Raw genomic sequence first — 27062 nt, forward strand, 5'->3', positions numbered from 1 at the left:
CCTACCCACTATTCACTTTATATGCTGTCATCGCGGTTTAAACTTCCTCTGTTTACATACGTCGTACGCTGGAAGCATTCATTTTCGGGCCTAGACAATATCATTTTTGATCGCTGAAAATGCGAAAATGAAAAGTTCTAACTAACTTTATACTACACAGTGTATTACTAAAACAATTTCAGCATATAAAACCGATCCGATTTATAAATGATTTTCACATTTACGTGAATAAAATTAACAGCAACGAAGTCTTTTTTAATTCAACTTTACTCGTAATTATGTACAAAGTGCGCCCTCTATTGTCTAAGTTTGTATTATTTTGATTAATTTCGGCTTTCAAAAATCAAGATTTTAAACGTTTATATCTTGAAAAAGCCCCCACGTTAGTCCGATCAACAACCAGATTCGTAATCTACGTCAAAAAGTGCATTAGAAAAAGTTGGTTTAGAAAATTCTGCAGAAAGGTGACACCTGCCTCCAGATCCGACTGGTCTACTAGAAAGTAATTCTATCTTTAGATGGTAAATAAAATATATAGTCATATTGCCACATAATATGCTAATCTGATAGCTATTGAAATGCTGCTATTGCTAAGATTATTACAAGAAATATTTCTTACAAAAAAACACTGCTCGATTTAACGTTCTTCATTAAATGATGCTTTTTAAATTAATTTTCGACATTTAAGGTACTTACTTATCAAACAATTCTTCATCTATATCATCACTATCACATCATTCGGCAAAAAATATTTACCATGAAGGAAGGATTGTTTTGACCATTATTCAATGATACTGTACATTATGGTATCATACCCGGCCTACGTTGACAGCCAAAACGAAAACATTGTTTATTGAACAGGTCTTATATCTCATACCTGTAGACTCTAGTATTCTCCCATACATGCTTTAGGGTGTGTGTATGCCCAGTCCAAATTTGCAAATTCTCATTTTTTTGCCTTAGTAAACTATTTCGCGTGATGCAGTTGGCTAATGCTTCCATCCTCTTGAATATAACTACCTAAAGGCGCAGCACGAAAATGTGAAACTTATTAGTCATGTTTAAATATATAGCAGGTTCTTCATTAAACTTTAGTGTAATTGACACCGATTTTAGGATGTAGAGATTGTCGTCCTGGGAGTGAACAGCATTACAGATAAATCGGTAACATAAATGTGAGATACATCATTAAGTTTTTAGCCTCGGTTTCTCCTTAACTTTGCACTTATGTCATTACAATGTTAGCCTGAATACCTGTTTTAGACCGTATAGTACATGTTTAGCAAATGTTAGTAGTAGTATCTAACAGCTTTTTCTAATTGGAAACCACGTCTAACAACACATGGTTACATTTTATTGGCTTTTGCAAAACGGTGTCAACTCAACTGCTGTATTTTCCAAAACCTAAACTTCCAGATTTTAAGCAAAATCAATTACACTTTTTAGCATAATAGTTTTATGTCGCCAAATTTGCTAAAAAATATTTTATTTTCACCTGTTTTACTTTGCTTTTTAAAGTGGTACATACACTTTATTTCATGATTGCTTTTTGAGATATTGGAACAGATGGTGACTTATGTACTCGTCTCATTTCAACACTAGCTGATAATTCATAATTGCTGCATGAATTATTATTTTTCTGATAGAGAATCCAGCTCTATATAAGTATACAATAAGAATTTCATTCATTCATTTTTTTAATAGGTTGACTGAATTTTCAGAAAGGGACAAATTCAGGGGGTTTTCCCTGGTGTTTGTCCTTCCTGTTCCGGACCTACTGTATGACCTATGAACCCATTAATATCATTACATACTGTATACTGTACTATACTGATACATTCGCATCAAAACTACTAAAAATGTATGTTGCTACAATACATACAGAGACGAGCGAGCGTTAGTACAGACAGTATAAATAAATTAGTCATTAAAAACAAATTTGAGTGAGACACTGTACTGTACTGTATTATATTAAGAGGTCAAACAAGGAGATATGGTATATGTCTACACTACAGTACAACCAACCATTATTCAGAGGACACACCTAATAAGGGTTTTACTTTATATCAATTTCGTTGACAGATCACCATCCTTAGCTATATGTATTGTTACCAATAATCAATATGTCAAAGTTGATGTACAGTAACTAGGGAGACAGAACGTACTGTATACTGCAATATTTGTCTGCTTACAAACTTAAACATACATAGCTGGCTAAGAAGTCATCAGCTTTTATTCATAGTTCAGTATAAAAATCAATATGCTTACATTTATGATCCATGATGATGTTTAACTAATAGTTTTATATGAACCAGGAAATGTGCTGAGGAAATGATTCTTGTTTAAATTTCCAATACAATTTTGACATAAGTATGTATAGTATTGTGTACAGTACTGTATATTGTTTTGATTACATGAAAGATAAAATTCTGATCTTCAACTATTTTGCATTGAATTACATTTTTTTCAGGTAAATAATTTTTTTCCAATACATCGCAATTTAACTCAAATGGGCTGCAATTTAACTCAAATAATTTAACTCAAATGGGCTGCAATTTAACTCAAATGGGCTGCAATTTAACTCAAATAATTTAACTCAAATGGGCTGCAATTTAACTCAAATGGGCTGCAATTTAACTCAAATGGGCTGCAATTTAACTCAAATGGGCTGCAATTTAACTCAAATAATTTAACTCAAATGGGCTGCAATTTAATTCTAATAGATTGCAATTTAACTCCAATTGACTGCAATTTACAGTAATCCCGTTAGACTTGAAGTAAAATAAAAGACCACATAAACATACTACTGTAGGTTATGACAATTTCCAAATACCAATGATAGTCAGCTATTGAAATGTCAATCAGTGATAGTAACCTCCCACTTAGCAGTGGCTTGCTGCCTAAATGCTGAACGCATTCTGTTGGCTGGATCACTACAGTCAGTAGTCATTGCAATGTCTTTGGGAAATATACTTGTATAGTTTTTCTTGTAAATATGGATGTCACACTGGAGAAGGTATTGTATGAATCAAGGTTTTTGTGTGTGCTAGTTACATATTCATTGGGTATTTATAGGAATCTGGAATAGATTTATTAGTACAGCTGAATTTAATTAAATAATTGGCACACTTCTATTACATTTTGACTTGTTTTAAATATTGTAAATGCTAAATTGTTTCTGAGATAATAAAATAAATAATTACTATAGGTTTTATTCAGAATTTATATAGTGATTTTATCGTGTTATATAAACAAAGTCTCATTTGAGGTTGAGAGAGTAGAGTTAAAACAATCGTGAGTTAAAACCCTCACAATATGTCAGGATTGAACCACAAATCTTGGGATTGGAAGGAAAGCACTTTAACCACCAAGATAAGCTCCACTACAGTTTACAGTACACCTACAGTATAAAGAAAGAATACATTTAAGAAAATTCCAACGTTACTTTAGTTGTACTGTAAATGATTTAACCAATTCTATCCATTCGTACATAACTGCATTCATGATACAATACTTTACTAAACAATATAAAATGCTGGTACTACTACAGTATACTCAGTATGATTTGATCAGGGTTGTAAACAACTCCATATGATTATTGTGCTGTTGATTTTCCATAAAAATAATAGTTTTACTTATTAATATAATTATAATAATTATTCAGTAATTAAAAATAACTCTAGATATTGCATATGGTTGACTATGAGCTCCTCAAACTGGTAGCAAAAGGTCTACTTGCACGACTTGTAACAGTATAGAAACATTGAGGAGTCCGAGAAGCTACAGTAGATTGCCTCAAACAGACCAGTTGGATATTGCTTTCTTATTAATGTTTGTCGGTGCATGTCTTATAGTACTGTATATAATCAAAGAAATATATAATATTGAACATTGGAAATACTGTAAAGTAGGTGCTTACAGTGGTACTGTACATAAACAATAAATTGTCTCAGAGGTGGTATGCTTTGAAAATTATTTAATGAACGATCATTGAAAATAATTCATTTCTTTTCAACTATAAAAAAAAAACACACAATGGGCAATGAGTAAATTGAAACTCTGTGGGAGAAATAATTGCTTCCGAGTTTAGAATAATAAAAAAAAAAAAAAGACTATATACAGTAGACACTGGTTGCTATGAACTGTTAGTATGTTATTTTATTGGTTAGATGTTTGCCTCTAATGTGATTGTATTTTTACTAAATTACACGAGAATGCTTGCAAAAAAATTAAATCTATGTTTGGATTCGGATTAGACCTTTAGATCACTAGCTTGGCGTTCATACCTGTAGACCACCAAGGTTGCGATAATGGCTAGATGGTTTAGATTCAAGCTCAATGGATTATATAATTTAATAATAATTAAAAAAAGTTAAGCAATTAAAAAAGTCGCACATGAGAATTACTATTGTACATTGAAAAAATCTGACTCATTACTTTGAAATAGTTATTCAATTATAATTATTATTCTTTTATAAAATAATTATTGGTTAAAATATTGGTGGAAGTTATACAAAATAATTACATTTAAAGGATAATTTATTGTATTAAAAAATCCTAATTTTAGGCAACAATAGTAAATTTACGAAGCGGCAGTACAGTACTACAGGGCACACTTTAACAAATGAAAACAATTGCCTATGAGCCATTGGCCATTTTGTAATTGCTTTAAATAGAACGCGTGTTATTCAGGCTCCAGTTTAATTATTAAGCAGCTATTTGTCATTCCTTGCATTAAAGAAATATTCAACGTTGCCTTGCCGTTATAAAGAAATAATTCTTTTTTTTACAGAAATTTTCTTTTACAGTACAGTAGTTGTATTGTAATATTGATTATTCGTGAGGTAAAAAAAAATTACATAAGAAGAAAGTACTGTACAGTGTGTATTATGGGGGCACCTTTAGTACCCAAAAAGTGTCCCCATATACAGTAGTGGTGTCCCTGAATAGTTGACTATGGTGTTAAAACAAACATTTACTTCGTTTTGTGGAACCGTGACCCCTGCATAGGGGGGTCCCAAATGAGGGGTTACTGTAATAGATAGGAACAAAAACAAAAATACTCATACAACATTGCTTTTGCTTATGGCAATCAAACCTGCAGCGTTAGTACTGATATGTGATATTAAGACGCATTTACCGTTCCATACTATGACGTTCCATACTACTCGTCGCTTAAGCTTGGTTCCCACTAGAACGTAACGCAAGGACGTAAACGCAACGCAAGCGTTTTAACCAGTGACAAGCGAAGTTATAGACAGTTACCAATCACAAGCGAATAAGACATCGCTTGTGATTGGTCAATTCACTTGCGTTGCGTTACGTCCTTGCGTTGCGTTGTTAGTGGGAACCACGCTTTATCCTTGCCTCCTTAGATTTATGCCTGTCTTGTTTTTGTTACCTATGTTTAAATGTATTTCGATTTTGAAGGCTAAATAAAGAATGAATAAATGAATGAATTGATTGACTTAATGCTGTTTGGCTGAGAAGTCTTGAGCTCTGCCTAATCCCTAATGTGGGTTTTCCAGTGAATCCTCTTCCTACTACATCAGTGAAATGTTTAAAAATACATACTGTAGGAAGTATACAAAATCAATGGACAGATACTTACAAATTTTCCACAAAATGTGTTTTGAAACAAATTTCTTGGAAGAGAACGACTGAACACGCATTCTTGGTCATCTTTTATATTGCACATTTATTTTGGAGAAAGGTCAAAGATTTCCTTGAAGAATATTATAACATGAATATTCATTTTATAATTACTTTACATGTACCTGCAAAATTCCAACTATTAATTTTTACTTTTAACATAGTAACTTTTCATGACTTTAGAAAGAATAGAACATGTGACCAAACACGCTATTAATAACCTTTCGTGTTTGTAAATCGTTTATAGAGAAAATGTTAGTTATTATTACAACTTAATGGTTGGAAAATGAAATATAAGAAAAAGATTAATTTAATTTGATTAAATCAAGAAAATAATTGTAAATGGATATAATTTGTAATAATTACAGTGTAATTGTAAGTGTATCAGTTGGATGTTGTGAAATTGGGGCCAAACAGACAGACCGGAAGTCTCTATAGGCACTGGTTGTGTGTAGCTCATGAATAATGCATAAATTTCCTGAAAAGAAATACAGTGTGGGCACTGGTTGTGTAGCTCATGAATATTCATAAGTTTCCTAAAAGAAAAGTACAGTACTATGTGCATCAGTGGTGTAGGTAATGAATATTCATAGGTTTGCCAATCCTGAAAGTACTATTGCTCATGAATATTCATAATTAAGATTGTGTAATTAATACAGGAATAACATTACTACTACATCATTCTACAACTACTGTAACTAATAAAAATGATTATTGTCTAGTAATCTAGATGTACAGTCATTTTAATTTAATTTCCAATCATTATTTAATTAACTTATGATCAACATTTTAATTATATCATTAAAGATATTTAAATGTATAAGGAAGTCCAAATTCTACACAGTGTGATATCATATTTATAATTATAATGTAAATTCTCAGCATGTCAAATATATGTATATAAAACACCTTAATTTCTATTTGTGATCAAGAATATGGATTTTACTGCTGTACAAACGGGGAAGTTATAAAATAAAAATGTCAATAAAAATGCTTCGATCTGTTTTCTAGTGCTAGAAGCTTCATACATTAAATATTAATTTTGCTTTTTATATAGGAAAACCAAGGCAGTGGGTTTATGATGTTGAAGGGTGACTTGGCTGGTGACGACGACGCAAAAGAAGTTCTTGTTGAACCAGATCGTCAAGGTATGCTATTTAATAATTATCCAAATGTTTTTTATCTTTTCTCCCTGGTCTCCAAATCGGAAACATAAACAAAACCAGATGTTTTCTACAATATCCATAAATTTAAAGTCCATTTAACGGTTTACTGGAAAGAATTTCGGATTTTTATGTTTGATCCTGAGCTGAAATCTATTTTGTTTTTAATTGGATTTATTTATTTTGTGTTTTATTGTTTTGTAGTTTATTTTATCAACTAAAAGGTAAGTTACCATTGAGTCTGTGTTTCTTTATATCCAGATGCAAGTTTAGTTGTCTATGGTTTGAAAATTGTTTTTACAAAATTTTTTTGTTTCTTTTTCACATATATTTTACACATTTTTTTTATTGATGGTTAAAACTGAATGTTTGTTTATTAATATACAGTAAGACCTATGGATCTGATTATATTATCATACACATACAGTAAACTATGATTTCATAGTATAACCTTTTACATAAGTTAATGCAACCGTGATGCATGCAACACTAATGTGTGTCCGGAAGGTAAAACTGTGAAAGATACAATACACATGGTCATGTTCATTTTGGCCAATTTCTTTGGACAACCTTGTCCACACTCTGATGACACAAGGATATCCTAATAAAAAGACATCAAATTTTCTTTTTCCAATATCTGGTCCTAAATTAGATGTTCTACTGTATGTGTTATCTATCTTTATTAGTTAAAAATGAAACTGATAAAAGTGGTACTCTGTTTTTAAATTACCCGAAACAGAGTATATTAACAGTAATTGATTAAACTCAACGATTTGCAAAAGCAATTTTCATAACTTGTTTACGGTAAGTAATAGGGTCTCACTTTATTTCTACTAACTTAACTGTGTTTTGAGTTACTATTTTTTTCTATTCGTCTGAGACTACAGTAGATAGTTAAATTAAATATTGTGTGAAAAATGTGGTGGTTTTTCATTTGTCAGACTCCTGACGTCACTAAATTTTTCCATGAATGCCAACAATATGATAATTAGTTTCTTGTACATTTTTTAAAATAAAATTTTTCAAATTTTGGAGGTATTTAAATATTACAATAAGCCATAATTTTTAATATTTTTTTGTTTTATTGAAATCATTTAACTAACTTGATAATTAATTTACAGGTTTTTGTTTAGTGTTCCAAAAATAAGTATACCATATAAATATTTATAAAAAGTATGAATAAATTAAACAAGAAATTCCAAATGTCCTTTTGTGTTCATTTGTGGTGATGAGTTTAACTAGTAGCTGATTATCCCATGGATAGATACAATTCCATAATACTGTATCATGGCAATTTCCTAATACATAGTCCCATAAATGTATACCATAACTATAAAAATAGTTCCTGAGATACAGTTGTCACATGTGTTCTGTAGTTGTCACATGTGCTGATGTATCACTGAACAAATTAAGATACAGTTCCGATAGAGTGGAAGAGTGATTGTGTGTAATTATTGTTGATCTATTTTTAGCACACATTCATTGTTTTATTTTTCTGTATGGACAGTGTATCACCAGAACAGAAGATGGAACACATGTTTTACTATGTAATGTACTTAGACAATTTGGGTTGAGGACATTTCAAATATCAACTTATACTCTTGTGTTTTGCATTGCATATCAGCTCGCATGAAATAACATTATTCTTAATAACAACATCATCAACAATTGTTTGATTTCTGCTGGCTTTCTGCATGTTGATTAACTTTTAGTTTCATAATTAATAATTACCAGTGTAGGGTCACTATAATATAAAATGCTTTATTAGTTACAAAAAACATTACTCATTTTGTGATTTTGCTTTTTGTACAAGAATAGCGTAGTAGTATTATTAACATCATTTTTGTTTATGTTGATTATGTCTACGTTTTACGGCTTGGTCGTCATAAGTAATACATTATTATTATTACCCACAATTCTATATTGATCTCATTTTGTTCGTGTTTCTAATCTAGCTTTTTACTAAAAAATAAATACACTTTACATACAAAATCCTAAGCCAATTTTCTTTTCATTCTATTTTGAAGTCTTCACCTATTACCACCGTATATCTCTCTCACCTTTACTTTATGTTTAATGGTTAAGGATAAACCATATTACAGGTTTCTTAGAATGCAATTAATATGTTTATATTTTTCTGTTGTGTACAGTAGTATTGACAAACGTAACTAAACTCGGTGATAGAAACGCATGATATTATATGAACGTGATGCGTCAAACGATGTCTTGCTTTGTATAGTGCTACCATGGAATAGTCGTTCCCTCTCCACTGTCTAGCCTCTAGTGTGCCAACCTTACCCACACCTCATGTTACTGTACAGTGTACATGTGCTTTTACACCCACAGATGAAAACATGCTTCAATCACACTCACAACTCACAATAATTGATTAAAGTTACCTGCTATGGACAAATTCCTCAAAAAAATGTATTTTTATCATTAAAATCCACAACTAATCTCATGACTAATATTGCGCAATCAGAGCATGTACAGTATCTTTACTGCATTTGTACAGTATTTATACTGTATTTCTACTATATAGTAATTTGTACAGTATTTAACACTCTTTACACAGTACTTGCAATACAGTATATTTCTTATACAACACGGCACTCAATGCTACATTTGAAAAATGTGTTTTTCCTGTAAATTGTTCATTAGTTTTACAGTAATGGTTCATAGTTTTTAACATTTATTTTTTGTTTCATTTTAGTTTAGACTCTTCTATATTATAGTCTTTCAACCCATGTTTTATCACTTTCCAAAAACTAAATAAAATATGGCACATAACATCATATTTGTATTAATAATATTACTAATATAAACAACCAGATACTGTGTATAAAACTACAGTGTTTATTAACAATGATCAAATCACATCATTTTTTTATTTCTAATATAGAATTAAAAATCATTTAAAAATTATTCGTTTGTTATGTTATTTCTACTTTATATGATGAGAAACGTATTGTAGACTCCTTTGACTTATGGTTGACAACATGGTTGTCATCTAAACGCTCTTTGTGTATGGCTTTCAAGAATGCAAAGAATGTTGCCAGTGCTAGTTTAATACAGTTTTCTCGAGCTATAACGATATTTGTGTTTTTTTTTAAACATTTATTTTAAAATTATATGCATGCAGTTTCTTAACGTATGCTCAGCAAACGTTTGTGACATCCGTCCAAAGCTTGCATAGTGTATAGTTTATTATATAATGATTTTTCATTACAGTAAAATTCTACACTTATGCTAATATGAAATATTTTAATGATTTTTTATGTGTACAATAATGCAACTGTACATACAGTATGAATATTAAAAAAGATTTTCAAATTATTTTATTTTTCATATTCATGATTTTTAAATTTATACTGCAAAATCTGTGCAGTATTTCGATGTAATTTTACTGATACCAGTATGTCCTGATAATGGTGTGATCATTACGCAGTATGATCATTATGCAGTATGATCGTTATGAAGTGTGATAATTATGCAGTGTGATCGTCGCACTTCGTGATCATCACGCAGTGTGATCATCATCATGCAGTGTGATCATCATCATACAGTGTGATCTATATTTGTATTTTTAATACGATACATATAATTCTCACTAACTGTGGTTTGGTTCTTTTACTGCATTCTAATTCCATATAACCCACATCAATACTCACATGTACTTTTTTTAATACTTTATTCATAGATTTCATATCCAAAAATTAAACATTGTTTCTTTAATAAAATAATAAATAAATTTCCTTGTAGAAAATCCTACCATTTACTTTATCTAATTTAACTTCTAAAGTAGTTCAATATCTATAGAGATAATTTAATATAATAATATAATAACGTAAGCCTCCTAGACAAAGTTAATGATATTGCCATAAAATTCAAAATTAGAAAATATAATATATTGAAAGACTAATATGTAGTAAAGACTAATATGTAGAACACCCATTAAAGGGACACCTTCAGGACCGAACAAAGTCCCTTTAATTAATAGGTGTGTTCTCTGAATATAGGTGTTTGCTTTTTTTTAAAAAACATATTTGTCCCAGTTCATTTTTTGATATAGTGCCTCCTTACTGTAGGGGTGTGTTCTTAATAGGGATGTGCCCTGAATAGAAGTGTGCCCTGAAATGGGTGTGCCCTAAATATGGGTGTTCCCCTCTCCCCTCCAATGAAGGGCTTCTACTGTATACGAATTAAGTCTTTGAAAAGGAGAAGTTTTAATAGAACTGAAGCAATTAATGGTAATCAATTTGTCTTGTTCCCTAGACAGTACTGAATAACTACAACATAAAACAAGATGCAACGCCAACATAGTTTATGCCCTGATGTATTTAAAACATGAAACAACTTTAAGTGCGTAAAAAAAGCGGTATTGTTTGATGAAAATTCCTCTGGCATTTGCCTTTAATAAACGCTTCACGACAATGAAATGAGGCATTTGATTACAGCGGTTCTAATCACGAATAATATCAAAGTCCATAATAATTAGATAACCACACCTCGCACTTAACAACAAACTCTATTATCACAACGCTCATTGCTCCGTTTATGTGACCTACATTTTTTTGTTTTCATTTAAACTTAACTTTCATTAAAATTTAAACAAAATGTAGTTTCATTTTAGTAACTGTTTATTTTACATAATAATTATTGCTCTTTATTTATAATCATCATTGTTTCGATTTCTGTCATTGTTTTTATTGTTTGTTTAAATTCTGTTTCATCATGTTTTTGAATTTTGATTTTTAACATTTTATTTAAATGGCAAACTCAGTTATTGATTTTATTCAAATTTCAATAAAAAAAAATATTTATTTGTATTAAACCTCCTTATTTTTCATTTCTTTGTTTTCTGTTAATTTTTTGGACATTAGTTATTTCTTTATAACCATCCCCTTTTTCCATTTATTTAAATGAATTTTATTTTTTGTTAATATTTTTGTTTGCAGTTTAATTAAAGATTTTTTTTTGTAAATTCTCCCCTTTTATTTAAAAAAAAAAAAGATTTTTATTTTTTAATATATTGTTTAAAATTAATGAAACTTTATAAATATTTGTAATCTCCAATTTTTCATATCTTTAAAATGTTTTATTATTTTATATTTTCTTTGAAATTAATGAAACTTCAAGTTAATACAGTAGTTGAAATTACCCATTTTCATTTTATTCACGGTACCGTAGTATATTGCTATAATTTAAAATGTAGGAGATTTACACACATTTATCATTTTCTATTCCCTTTCAATTTCAATCACGTTCTTGAAACCTTACTTTATATTGAACTATTTATGAAATTCTTGTCGGGTTAATATATATCGCTTTAAGATCTTTGAAACGTGTCTTCAGTTTTTAGAAAAAATGTCTGAATTTTATTCTTCGGAAAAATTGTTCAATTGGGTTCAATGACGGATTCCATATTCCACATTTTTGTAGTGTTTTCTTTAATTTATATTTCCGTTCTTTCCTAATATTTAAATTTTATTAACTTTTAAATCATCACTTTAATATTCTAAAAAATTATTTTGTTTGTTTTATATACTAATATACATTAATATACATTTTCATTATATTAACATTTTGATTGCCATTCTGTAATACAGTGTAGGCATACCTATTTATGATAGGATATTATTTCCGTTAAAAAAACATACATAAACAAATTACACACAGTATATAGTCACGTAGAATTAGATATATATTATATAAATTATTGTACCATAGTTTTTTATATTTTTGTGGGTATTATTAATATTACAGAAGAGAATATTGTTTGAAATATTTTAATTTTATACTTTATACTTCAGATACAGAGTACAGCCATCATCATGTGGTTGCGGATAGGGCAATTTTTTGCCCTTCGAAAGGTTATTGTTTTTATATGTATATGTTGTTGTTTACGAAATAGCTTTGTTTATTTGTTTTGTTTGGCCATCAACACCTTTTGCAAGCTTCTATTTATACTAATATGCATTTCATCTGTGATTCTCTTGTCTCTTTTCTCTATTCTAATGCATGCTCCTGTTGTTAATACTAAAACCAGAAAGGTATATACATGTACATTTCTAAATGCGTAAACAGAGTTTTATCATTGTTCTAGAATCTCACGAGTGTCAAACCATACATTATGTTTGTTTCACGATAGTAATTCACTTTCATCCTTGTAATATTATTAAGTTAACATGCAGTGTGTAAATTTAATTTATTCGTGTAGTGTTCACAATGATATTCTGTTCTTACAACTCTGTATACAACATTAGGTTTCATCTCTATTATCATTGCTACATTGCCTAACTATTGTTATAACAATGTATTAAATTTATAAATATGAATAAACTAAAAATGCCGTATTTATTAAGATATACTGTAGTTATTTATTGGGATTCCAAACATTAAAAAATAAAGATGAATGTAATCCAACTTTGATTAGGCCATTTTGTAATTTGATTTTATTGAGTTATTTAGAAGAGAAGGTTCCCCTTCTCCCCAAAAAATAATTGTTGAAGTTGAATTTAACCAAAGACTCATCGATTTCAAGTTGACTATTTTTTTTTCTTGAAATTACAATTTGATCAGGTAAATAAATTTTTTTTCTTTTATGACAAAAAGGCAACAAAAAATTTGTTAAAAATTATTTTGTCAGTGGGATTCTTTAATGTAAATGACATTTAGTTAAAATTATAACATGACAATTTAGAAGTGACATACATCACTTTCCATTCTTCATTCTTCGTTTGTTTATATTTATTTTATTTGTATGTAATAATGACAACAGTATTCATCTATGTAAATAACAGTATTAAATTGCTACATCATTACAACATTATTGACAATGATGTGTTAGTGTTCGTCATATAATATAGATTTAATGTAACCATGTTGTTACGCATACTACAGTAGGATTAGCAATGACACATAATATCGATATCAATCAATGTTATCAAGAGCATAATTATCAATATGTCATTATCAATCATTTTATATAATATTATTCTGGATGACATTATCAAATTAATAGATAAAACATCTTTAATAATTATTCATTCATCTAGATTAATCATGTTTACACAAACTTTACACAAACTATACGTAAATGTCAAATAAATTTGAACTGGAGTTACAAAATTTGACTTAAGCTATGTCCACACTATCAAACTTTATGTGACAACAAAATGTGATGTGCCCATAAATATGGACATGGTGATGTCATATCACTACCACATTTGGGCATATCACTACCACATTTGGGCATATCACTACCATATTTGGGCATCTCAAACTTTTTTGTCATCTAGTTTAATAGTGACAGAGCTTTATTCTTGATAATTTACATAAATAATTAGTGGCACTGTGGCTTGTCAGTTACCATGCTTGCTTCCGTTTCTAAAGTCTTAGGATCAATTCTCATGACCAAAACAACTACCCAAGCCTCATAAGAAACATGGTTTAGAAAAAGGTGACTATCCATCCTATGAATAAAAGCTACTTAAAAGATGTGTTAAAAATAAACAGGCTATGGATACAATTATAAATTATATGTTTTAATTGAAATACGGCTTTACCACGTTGAAATACCGGTTCTCGTCAGATCACCGAAGTTAAGCAACGTTGGGCCTGGTAAGAGCTTGGATGGGAGACCATCTGGGAATATTGGGTGCTGTATATGGAGCTGGGGTCCTGTTAGGCATTTGAAATCAGCACTGCTGACTCTTATGGCAGCCCCTGCATCTAGTATCTGCCTTTTCTCTGGTCAAGGTGAAGCCCTTGATCAATGTAGGACCGATCAAGGTGATTTAAACAGTCCTGGCTTTGTTTGTATCAAACCTGTTAGTGGCGGTAATTATCGCTGTTGGTTTCAATTGAATAAAATAAAATAAAAAATAAATTATTTATACTGCTAAACAATGTAGCAAATTATTATGCAAGCTTACAATGCGAGGGTGGGGTGTGCAGGGTTGTAGAAAATAAATAATATATAATAATTAAAGACATCACTAAATAAATTAGTAGTTCTGATCTTCCGTCAGCCATATTGATTTTGATTAGGAGTTTGATTCACTTCTTTAATTAGTACGCGAAATATTATACAGTCGTTGATGGAATTTTTAATTTAGAATTAACACCACGAAATGGCACTTGGCGGTTACGACAAGTTCGTCCTTCCAATTATTGAATAATTTAATGATTGACGTTGCGTGGATTATATATTCGTCGTTTGCATGTTGATATCATATTGCTATTGTGATTCTACCGTTCTCACCATGTGCAAAATTATTGATTTCTGTATGCTGCTATTACTTGATAGTGTGAAACAATTGAAATTGCCTAGCATGTGCAATACACCGTAGAATGCTATATTAATGGTGGCCACAATTCATCTATTTTAGATACATAGATATTTTAACAATACAATTTTTTGGGTAATTTAAAACAACTACTTGCCTTGCTAAATATCTTATAGTTTCTCTTAGCTTATTATTTAGTGGTTGTGAGAATTTAAAATGTGATGGAACTTTTAAATAGTGTAAATTACCATAAAAGTAAGCCCATATCAGGTTTATATTAAGATCACCCTCTTCTATTCATAAATTTGCTTCTTGTTAGTTGAAAAACAATAAAGTGTCCCTTAATAGGAGCTTCTCTAAAGACAGATGCTAATGTACTGTATGTATTATGAGAAATATTTGATGAATATTTGTTTTTTACTCCCTGTACATCAAGTGTTAACCATAATATGTTCAAACGGCTTCTCATTATCAGGGTATTAAATGTATAAAATCTACTCTGTCGACTGAATCCATTAACATTTCTGAACTATTTTTACAACATTTTGTGACATTTAAAAAGTAGCTAGAATTTACACGGTCAATATGTAGTTTCAATTTCGAGACATTTAAAAATTTGATATATTTTAAAAGGAAAATTCTGCCTTAAAGTGAGTTATATAAGCAACATAAAATCTTGTAATCTGATAAATATAATTTTTAATATCTTGATTTGTTTCATATTTTTCATAATTTGATATAAAACGAATCGTTAAAAATCATTATTTCAAAATAGAATTCATAAATACTGAAATCAAATATTTATCCTAATGCTCTGTTTACACTATCAAATTAGTTTGACAAAAAAAGTGTGATGAGCCGAAATAAGTTATTGAAATGACATCATGATGTCCATATGAGCACATCACATTTTTTTGTCACAAAGTTTGGTAGTATAGACAGAGCTTTAGAAACAAAAAACAAATGAATTATAAATCATTATGAAACAAAAAAAAAAAAATTAGTTAATGCACGTTTATTTTATTAGTAGAATAGAAAACCAAATACATGACAGTTTAATGTAAGACGAACCATACTGTTAAAAGCATTTCATAATACGGCTTGTCTAACTTGATTTTATTCTGTTTGTCTAGCTTGTATTTTGTTGTCTTAAGTGAAATTATAGACACTAATGTTTGTTTTGAGTTGATATGAATCTTACTTTAATCGATTCTTCACCAATATTCAGCCATCTTGCATTTCACTTGGATAGTGTGAAAATAATATAATAGCTATTCCTTTTATATATAATTATTTATACAAAACTAAATTTTCGTTTTGTCACAGTTTTGCTTTTAGTCAGGGTTTCATTAGTTTTTTGTAGTTTGATATATTTTTTTCCCATGTATTTTATTTAATAATTTAGCTTTTATAAGAATAGGAAATTTGGGAGACAAGTTTAAAGTAGTTTTTTAAAAATATTTTCATTTGATTAATGTATTGGAATTCTATGTTTGATTTATGAATATCAAGATTTAATTTTGATAAACAAATATAGAAAAAGTAATTTTCGTGCAAATTGCAAGGATTTTTTTTAAATTGGTGTGGGAGGTGATAATTATGTAATTCCAATATTGTCGAGACCATCTAATAAATCTTTAAAACTTGACTAGAATGTGTGGGTGAACTATTAATTGCTGTGTACAAAAATAAATCATTTTAAGTGAAAAGAGGGAGTACTCCTAGCCATTTTAGTCTGAAACAGAAACATTTTGGGATATAGGCTTTGTAGGTATAGCTTAAGCTCCTCTTATAAATTAACTCACATTTTGAATAGGATGCAAATTTTAGTGGATGGCTGCTTTAAGACAGGGTAAAACCATCCTAGATCCGCCCCTGACTATCATCATGTTTCATTAACAAAAAAAGGAGTGGTTTGCACCCTCTATGCCATTGTCTATAAATTCTCTATCTCTTTGATTAAAACTCTATATATTGATATGTGCATGTTTGAGAATGTAATAAAACCATTGTTTTTTGTTGAGTGTCATTATGCATGTTTGTTTCACTTCTCTATAACACACAATCATGTATATTAGTATGTTTTCAGTTGCTCTATACTTTTAACAAAACTATTTATTTGGCGTACATTCTTGTCCTTTCAACATTTTAACTTGTAGCCAACATTTTGAATATTTCAGAGCTTGGATGGTTTAGATCACGGCTGAGGTAATGTTATATTAACATTCGCATTTTTTTGTATTGCTTCCATTGTTTTGTTGCGCAATCCCCTTTTCTATCAATCTCGAAAAATATATATGTACATCTGGGCAGAGTAGAGTATCTCTTCGGAGATCCTGCCTTGTGAATTGAAGCTAAAGATGAGGGCGTGCTAATTTGATCTTCGTTGCGCGCATGTACAAATACGAACTAGTCACGTATCACCGTACCTTGTTACGAGTGAAAGGAGTTATCCAATGAGATTGAGACAATCTCAGTGGTTGCATATTCTCTGTTGAGAAAACTTTTTTCACTTTCGTAGATCTCCTCATCTTTATACCATTTATTTTGTACATATGTATGAGTATGTATATATTACATGTATGGTTTACTGTAGATATATACATAGAGTATATTTATTTTTTACATCACAATATGGCAGATTTTCTAAGATTAATACTCAGTCATTTGTTGACGTTTATTAAGAACATTTATGTTTTATTAATACTAACAATTGATAACATGGTCAACTTCTCTTCGCCTTAAACAATCTAGTTATGAAAATATTGAATGTTAGTGAAAATGGAAGTTATTTTTTTGTAATATTCCTTGGTTTAGTCCAGAGGCTCACTGACCTAACATTGGCTGCTGTTAGAATTATAGTGTTGTAACCATGCATGAGAAATGACTTAAAATGTGGATAGTTTGTAATATGGGCTCGTCAGTAACACACACAAAATGTAGAAAAAAAAATCTGCTTTTTAATATTACCATTGGGAAGAAGCAAAATGGAATAACACAACAAAAACATTTGGAAAAATCATATCTCTTTGTATTCCATACAGCCAATTTAATTTGGAAAATGCAGTATATGTAATCCTATGCTCTGGTATAATCCCATGCTCTGGTTTAATTCCATGCTCTGGTATAATCCCATGCTCTGGTATAATCCCATGCTCTGGTATAATCCCATGCTCTGGTATAATCCCATGCTCTGGTATAATCCCATGCTCTGGTTTAATTCCATGCTCTGGTATAATCCCATGCTCTGGTATAATCCCATGCTCTGGTATAATCCCATGCTCTGGTATAATCCCATGCTCTGGTATAATCCCATGCTCTGGTATAATCCCATGCTCTGGTATAATCCCACTGTCAAAATTATGTTACTACAATGTATTAAATTCAACGTCTTTTAATAATATCTGACTTTATTATCTGACTTTATTCAGGCATATACAGTTTAGTAATCCATTGCGTTTATATTAACAGACAATAATCTAGCTATTGCATTGGTTTGGTGATCTTCCTAAAAACTAAGAAATCTAGCAGATTTTTTTCTCTACTAAATACTTCTGGTGATGGGGTCTGAAGTAAATCTACTCTACTGTCAGGTTTTAAGGAAACTGTAGTGTTGACTATTATTAAAGTATGGATTCAACGTCTTTTCCACTCTAGTGGCCTTCTGCCCAATTGTTATCACGTCCCACCTATATCATCATGCTATTTAGTTTTTTGCTTCCAAATACTTTTTCATTTCAACACCTTCAACGTTCTTGTATGACGTATTTATGTTTTAATATTCCATCTAATGTTTACTAATTTGTTTTGTCTGATTGCAATAGTACATTATTATTTGCATATCAATTATTTTAAACAAATTTCAGATTATATCCACCGTTACCTAAATGCATTCTATCTAATAATAGAAACCATTTACATATATTTGCCGTTTGTCAAACATGCATCTGTAATTTATACATACTACAATAAATTTACTATAATTGTAATGTAGTGTTTTCAAGTATTATTTTAATAATTGATTATTTACTTATTGCAATATTGTCATGATTTTAACATGAGTGATCAGTATCTTACTTTTTGTATAAGCAACAATATCTACTAGATAGGTAGATAGGTTTTCCAATATTTAATAATAACATGCTCATTTAGTATAAAAATATTTTATTTTTGCCAAAATTCAAGTTTGTTTGGTTTTTCCCCCTCATATTAACATCTTCAATTTGTATAAAAACAATTTTTTTCTTTTTCAAATAAATACAATTTGAAATTTGTCTTGGAACTTTTAACCCATTTCGGACATCTGTCATAATGTATTTGTGTGCGAGATGACATAGCTTATAGATTAAATAGAGCTTTTCTTTAGTCATTATTTCTCTGCTCTGCATGTGTATTGCAATGCATTTGATGATACCTAGTAATCGCCAAAACTATTCCTAATTTGGTAAGTGTACATTTTATACTTTAAAAATATTAAAGAATACATTATTTATTTATGATCTGTATACACACATTGTTTAAAAACTGAATTGAAACCAAAGTTACCATTTTACATAGTTTATCAATAACCGTGTGTATTACAATATCACAACATTCACAACATTCTACTGCATTATTCAACATAAATATCACTATACAGTATTTGAAAGTTTGTTTAGTACACATGTACAGTATGATGAATGTATTGACATGCACATACTATGCTCATAGCATATTATACTTTCTGTTTAGACAAATTTCTTAGCAAAGTTTCAAGGAGATGGTCCATGGGAAGTTTCTTTTATACCTTTTTCACATTGTCTTGCAAAACTCTGGGCAAAAAAAGTGTGATGTGGCCAAATATGGTAGTGATATTACATCATCATGTCCATATATTGGCACATCACATTTTTTGTCACATAATGTTTGATAGTGTAAATAGAGTTTAAAGTCACCCACAATACAGAAAATGTTCCAGAGTTTTGCTAGGTAATGTGAAAGGGATACTAGTGAAAGTATGGTTTCCTGTTTCCTTAGTGAAGGGATCAGAAAGAAAACGTTTAGCAACCCCCCTGAAACTTCTTTACCTAATTACCTTTAAATAATGCACTGTAATGTTAGATAATAACAACTCATATCAAACCTATTGTTAAGAATTATGTGTGTTGAATTATCGATCTGTTGTCTTCATGTAGTCAATATTTATCACATGTACATAAAGTTTGATGACTTCATACTTTGCAACAATATTTATATATACAAGATTGCTTTAATGTTTAAGACACAGTGTTTTCCTTCTAAGCTTTTAAAAAAACTAACATCTTTACTTACTACACCATATTTAATTACATGTGTACAGCTTTATTCATTCATTTTATTTGTTTTAAGTTCAAATCATCAATTTAGTTTTGTTTCTGTTTTTAAATAATACAGTACACTGCTGTTGTAAGTAGCGACCTTTCGTTTTCAGGACATGCCTTTATATACAGCTTTCGATTTGAAAAGTCATTCTGCACACATAGAATTACTGTTAGACTCAGTAGCTGCCTATTGTGTGGTTCATCGTGAAAACGAAAAGTAGCTATTAACATAGTCAACACTTAACTATCAAATGTATGATTACTTGTGTTAAAGAATTTGGTAGATTTTATTGATGGTAGAGGGGGAAATATTCACTAGTGAATTTAGTTTAATAGAATGCAATGCACTAAACAAAATGTACTAATTAATATCACTAACAATGTTAGTAAACAGATACAAGAGGTTACAATAGTAATATCTAGTGTTGAGGATGTAGCTTGGTAGTTAACATGCTTGCCTTCCAGTCCCACAGTCCGGAGTTCAATCCTAGTGCCAGGGTTGTAACTCAAGACTTTCTTTCGCATTTGCAGTATACCCGTTTGTGAATTAAGCTTAGGCTGGAAAATCAATTTCTAGCTGTTTTTTTTTATCCCAAAAAAAACCCCCCAAACTTAATAGTATATCCATACTCATTTTCTATTTAATACAATTAGAAAATAATCTGAATAAATTTAAACCTAGTTTGACGTTTTACAGTTGGCTAAATATCCTCCCTCTTTTTATTACAATATTAGCATGGTAGGATTCTGATGCAGAAATAATGTATTGCGGATATATTGCATTTTGGTGAGAAAAAAAGCACTTCTTTGTTTGATTTTTTGCCCTATTATTATTTGGTTATTTTTTGCTTGTTTAATGAATAGAGGCTAAATTCAATTGAGCTATCGAGTTTTGTAAAATTATTAAATACAGTTCTGTAAATTAGATTGTATTTAACTAATACCTTTAAAGAACTTTGACAGTATAATTATTGTGGCATTCTAAAAATAGATATGAGTTGTTTGTTATTACTATTTCGGGTTTCTTTACAGAATTTAATACATATTTATTATAGAATGAATGTTTGTTTTTATTGCATTACTAACCATAGTCAACTTGCACATACATTATTTAACCTTTGTTATCGTCAGCCATTTTGTTTTTCAATTCCTTTGCATTCATCAGAGTTTGATCATGTTAAATTATGTTTTTTTTTTAAATCCTCATTTGTTAATCATCATACACTATCTAATTTTAAAATGAGTGATATTAATTCCTTAGTACCCTTCATAAATAAGTTAATTTAGTACATTTAACATTGCGTGCATGTGTTTGTGAGATAATAGTATTGTACACAACTGTGTTCCAAGTCAATTCACAACAGCGAAGAGTGTGTTCACACCAGTCGGTTGATTCACACACTACCAGTTAAGGTTGTGTTCACACCAATTAGAAATATTCATGTCAGAGTTCAATCATAAAAATTGGTACAATAATATTCGTGAATGTTTAATACTAATTATATTATTAAAATAATTTTATAAAGTGTACTAATTTTTCTGATTCTCTGCTTGATATGAACTTTTTTTAAATTTGGTAGCTGATAAATGCAGTTTCAAACCTCCATATTTTTGTACCATGTTTCTAAAGCTCTGTCTACACTATCAAACTAGTTTAACAAAAAAGTGTGATGTACTCAAATATGGTAGTGATATACATCATCATGTCCATATATGGGCACATCACATCATGTAAAGTTTGATAGTGTGAACAGAGCTTTACACTGTGAGTTATGTTTGCATTTGCATTACAGAGGTTTGGAACTGCATTGCCATTGTAGGTTTATATCATATATTTGGTTATAATTTGGTGGTATCATGGACCTTATAAATTAATATAAGTCCATGGTGTTAAATACAGTCAGCTATCCTAGGAATCGAACTGTCTCACAAACAGAGCCTCTCCTAAAACATGCTTTCCAATTATTGAAATTTCATTTGGAAATCTGAAAACCCAAAAATCCAGACAATTTTTGGCAATAAAAGGTTGTCCAGTATTGGGAGAGTTGACTGTATGAAGAATAACCAAATTTGTTAGGAAGTGTGCCTACAAAGCTTTAAAAAACCTGGATACCTGGACTGTTATTCCCTCATTTCCTTCCCACATTTTCCCTCCTAAACATTTTCCACGAATGAATTCATTAGTGGGAATATATTTGTAGTATATTCCTTTATAATTATATACTATTTTTTCTGGTTTGATTATTAGATAATGTTTGTTATTCTTTAGTAAATTTTTTTTTATAAGGGAATTCTCAGTACTTGTTCACATGGTTAAATAACATTAGTAATTTATAATCATAGTTAAAAACAATTTATATACAGTCTAGATGTCCCTCTCAGGTGTTTCAAAGGTAAGTGTTTTCTTTTCCGTGTGAATTGAAATAAATATAGATAACATCACATAATTATTCTTTGCACACAAATTATATTAATATGGTGGTTTAATCAGGGAGTTGTAAATTTTACAACTACCTGGTTTTAATGAACGTTTATTTCCGAATCATTTAGCAACTTTTATTTTACGTATCTGGTAAACCAACATGATGTATTTTTTTATGCTACAGGTAGACTCTATCCGCAGTGAAGCGAGAAAGGTTGATTTTATGCCTAGTATTATATTATATTTCATAATTCGGTACATATTGATGCAACACACTGAATGACTTGCATGACCTATGTGTAGTGTTTACTGGAGCATGCAATTTGAACTTTAACCTACTAACCCTTAAAGAAAAAGTAATAATTTTCCACAACCCATTAAAGTTTATTTTTCATTATTTCTATTATTGCTTAAAATTGTCTTGTGATTCTTGAATGTTCATTTGTTTCTTATAGAATCACTATTTAATAACTAAATAATTAATATTTATGATTTAATAATTTATCAACTAATAGTAATTTTGATGAAATAGGTAAAAGTAGTTGATAAATGGAGGCTGGTTTAATAATTGTTGGTTGTTGAATATTTTGTTTAATATGCACTTTAATTTTAGTTTTTGCCTAATTGCCAAAATCGCTCAAGTGTAAGAACGGACTTTGGTGCTTAGCTAAAAATAAGTTAAAACAACTTAATTAATTCACACGTAACAATTTGAAAGAAATAACACGATGCAATTTAATTCAAAATTAGTGTCGTATTTCCAATGTAAATTAATTAAAATTAATAACGTTTACACCATTCGGAGCACTTTTTGCTGTGCAAACCATTTGAACTTTAACCTTTCATGATTGTTTATCAATATACTGTATCATCATTCTAAACTTGATATTTTTCAACTCTATTTTCATCTTAAATCAAATTTATCGTCATTCAGATCAGTCCGTCTTATTTGTGTTTTTAATAATACCACATTGGTTTTGCATCAGAATTTAGTCTGTTATAACTATATATATCTATCAAATTTACTTTAGTTTGTAACTCACCAAACAAAAGCCAGTGTGTGCGTGGAGCGTTTATGTGCGTGCGTGCGTGTGTATTATATATGCATGAAGGGTATATGTCCGTTAAACCTTGCTATTATCACTACTACTACTCATAATCTGCTTAGCGCCCTCTATCACTTCTGCTATTTTCATATTCATTAATCCTGTACACAGTCATGAATATTCATTCCCTACAGGAAGGTGATTGGATGAGAGCATTTGACGGCTATGAATATTAATATTTTGTTTGTTCTTATTCACAGAGGCAATAAAGTCAAGATGAATAGGGTAATCATAAAATGATGTTGTGTTTCTTAAACACGCCCATAACATTAGGTTCTAATTCATCATTTGTGCCAAACTAGATTCTCCTATTACTCTTCCTCTATATATATATATATTTATATATTTATTATACTACATAGATAACTTTTATATTGCTCACTATCTCCATTATAATTGGGTAGAAAAGTTGATATAACATAAACCAACGGCCGAGAGGTCGACTACTGATTAGTTTTAAACAAGAAAGTATAATGCATAGTCAAAGAAATATAATAAACACAGTTTGGGACTAATTTATCATTTATTTTAAATAATTCTTACAGATGATCATGAAAAAATGAATGTTGAAATATTAATTCTAAATATCAGAATATAATTAAATCCCTGAAATAATAAATAGGATGATGATATTAAATTAATAATCAATCCAAGCAGTATAATATTGAGACATTAAATTCTTATGATTAAATAAATTTCAAAATATTCATCAAAACATAATGATAAGTAAATGGTGAAATATTGAGAATAGAAATGTCAACAAATTAACTTATCAAATGTTATACAGTATTCTAGCGTGACGCAAAACAAGTATTATATTCCCAGGTATATATTCACAATGATGACAGTATAATTTCTGAAATTGAAACCCAAAATAATGATATGAGGTTGTAAATATTAAACATTTTGAAATCCAATATACAGTTATAAATATTCCAGCATTCGCTTTAGTACAGGTCCACTGTGCCAGTAAAACCCACCAATAACTAGCCCATTTTGGCCAGTACATTTTTACATACATAAGTATTCAAATTATTGAATTGAATTTCCTTTATGGACGACCTTTATTATAAAAGTAGTAATTTAATAATTAAAAATAACATTTCTGTCATAACATTGGTTAAAATAATGTCATCCAAATTTAAGTAATTTGTTAAAATATCGAAACCCAGTTGTACTGGCGTGTTTATCTAGTTCCTTGTATGCATTATACTATCTAGCAACAATGAGTGAGTGTGTTTGTAGAGATGTTCTTGTCCGCATAATTGTATGTGCAGCCTCATAGGCTTTTCTGTGTCTTTTCATGGAGTGAAAGTTTGCTTATTTTTATATGAATGCATTATATTTTCATTTCAAAGATATTCTATTGTATTTTTTTATAAACAAATTAATAAGATAGTGAGATTTGAGGCCAAGCAGATATGGCAGATATCAAAGCCGCAGCACACAACCTAAAATTACTATAGTTTGCACTGTGTTAACTCTGTGTTTTTTTCATATGTCTGTTTCTGTCAATTCATTTAAATAAAAATTGTCATTTAAAATTTTTTTTAATGCTTTCTTGGCACTTTAGCATTGGCTGGACGGTGGGGGTTGTAAGTAAATTTGTTAGTTTGGCGTCTCTCTGAAATGTCTGCTTTGTTTCTTTAATTTAGATCATGTGATGGCACCGGTCGAAAATGGTCCGACATCAGCTGAAACACTGGCTAGTAAAGAGGTTAGTTTTACAATTTATCTAGTCTGGCAATCAATAGTAGTAAGTATACAGTAGAACCATTGAGACTCAACCAAGTGTCCCTTTAATAAGGATTGGCTGTAGTATCAAAACATATATTGACCCTTATTCATTTCACAGGAGTGTCCCTTGAATGGGGGTGTCGAAAAGGTGGAGGGCGGTGGGGGGTGGTGTCCAAAAGGTGGAAGGAGGGGGGGGGGGGTGGTGTCCAAAAGGTGGAAGGAGGAGGGGGGGGGTGGGTGGGTGTCCAAAAGGAGGGGTTTTACTGTAGTTTGTATCTGGAGGGTGCAACTTCTACACGTTTGTGTTTTCATGAAGGAACACTAATGTTTAGCCTTGACATTAATTACATGCATGCAACTATAAAAAGATCTATTGGAAAATTTCTCAAAAATGTGAAGCCCCTTTACTAACAAAATGGACATCAATAGATTTAAACTGAAACTGGGCAGAAAGATTATACCATTATTCTTTGCACAAATATCAGCATTTTTCAATTTGAAAGACTAGAAATGACAAGTTTCAAGAGTGAAGTTCTAATTATTATTAAATGTGTATAATGTAGTACGTATTAAACATTTTTCTCCATTGAATAAAAAAACATTTGTTTTGTCTTCTAGGTGACTGGTGTTAACCATGAATCGCTAGTTGATTTGAAAGTTAATTTTTACTGTGATTGTTGTAAGCAGCAGTTCTATAAGCGTGCTGATTTTGATAACCACAAAACAGCAACTGGTCACAATAAGGTATTAAACTTTAAAAGTGTTACTCCTTGTTTTGCGGATAACGAAGTCATATGCACCACACACTGTATGCAAAAAAAAACAAACAAATGTGGAATTGCAACAGCTATAGCCAGTGGAGCAGTAGCCTTCAACTATGAAGTTTGCTCCTAAATGGAAGAAGAGATGAGTCGTTACAAATAATCTAAAACCAGACTTTTCTTGCGGTCCAAATGATCAGCACATCATACCCCACTCTTTTAAAATAATGTAGCCAAAAGTCTTTACTGTTAAATGTACACAGGACCAACAGATTTATTACCTATCCGAAGAAGGATTGAATTGAGAGTATAAAAGTATCTTGCCTGAGGATGCAAGCAATATTGCACAGAGAAATCTTGAAAACATGCTTCTCATATTCTAGTGCCTTACCAGTACACCATACCACTTGTGATTCATTGTTAATAACCGTTATTGTTATTGTATTCATAGTGTGGGAATGCATCTAAAGTAAGTCAAGTTTGCTGCTTTAAGACGGAAGTTAAAACCAGAAAAGAATTGCGCGAGTTGGAAAAAGAGAAAGCTAAATTCTTGAGTTCAGGAGGAAGGTGAGTCTATTTGGACAATTCATA

The 27062-nt window shown here is 30.2% G+C and overlaps 1 protein-coding gene and 1 pseudogene across 6 annotated transcripts in view; both read left to right on the top strand.

Annotated features, from left to right (window-relative positions):
- LOC140040065 (uncharacterized) overlaps positions 1–27062 on the top strand; it is a 54024-nt gene that overhangs the window by 22081 nt on the left and 4881 nt on the right. Inside the window, exons 1-6 of one of the 6 annotated variants that reach the window (XM_072085729.1) lie at positions 8323–8362; positions 12629–12688; positions 17287–17314; positions 25629–25690; positions 26329–26454; positions 26923–27038. In XM_072085729.1, coding sequence (XP_071941830.1) covers positions 25637–25690; positions 26329–26454; positions 26923–27038 — 296 coding nt within the window. In that variant the 5' untranslated portion in view covers positions 8323–8362; positions 12629–12688; positions 17287–17314; positions 25629–25636. Of the gene's footprint in view, positions 1–2961; positions 3017–6709; positions 6801–8322; positions 8363–12628; positions 12689–17286; positions 17315–20465; positions 21233–22786; positions 24199–25628; positions 25691–26328; positions 26455–26922; positions 27039–27062 lie in introns of those variants that run through there. The other 5 variants (XM_072085726.1, XM_072085728.1, XM_072085725.1 and 2 more) reach the window with 5 other exon arrangements.
- LOC140041732 (5S ribosomal RNA) lies at positions 14370–14487 on the top strand (annotated as a pseudogene).

The sequence above is a fragment of the Antedon mediterranea genome, chromosome 2 (genome assembly GCF_964355755.1).
Source record: "Antedon mediterranea chromosome 2, ecAntMedi1.1, whole genome shotgun sequence".
Classification (NCBI taxonomy): Eukaryota; Metazoa; Echinodermata; class Crinoidea; order Comatulida; family Antedonidae; genus Antedon; species Antedon mediterranea.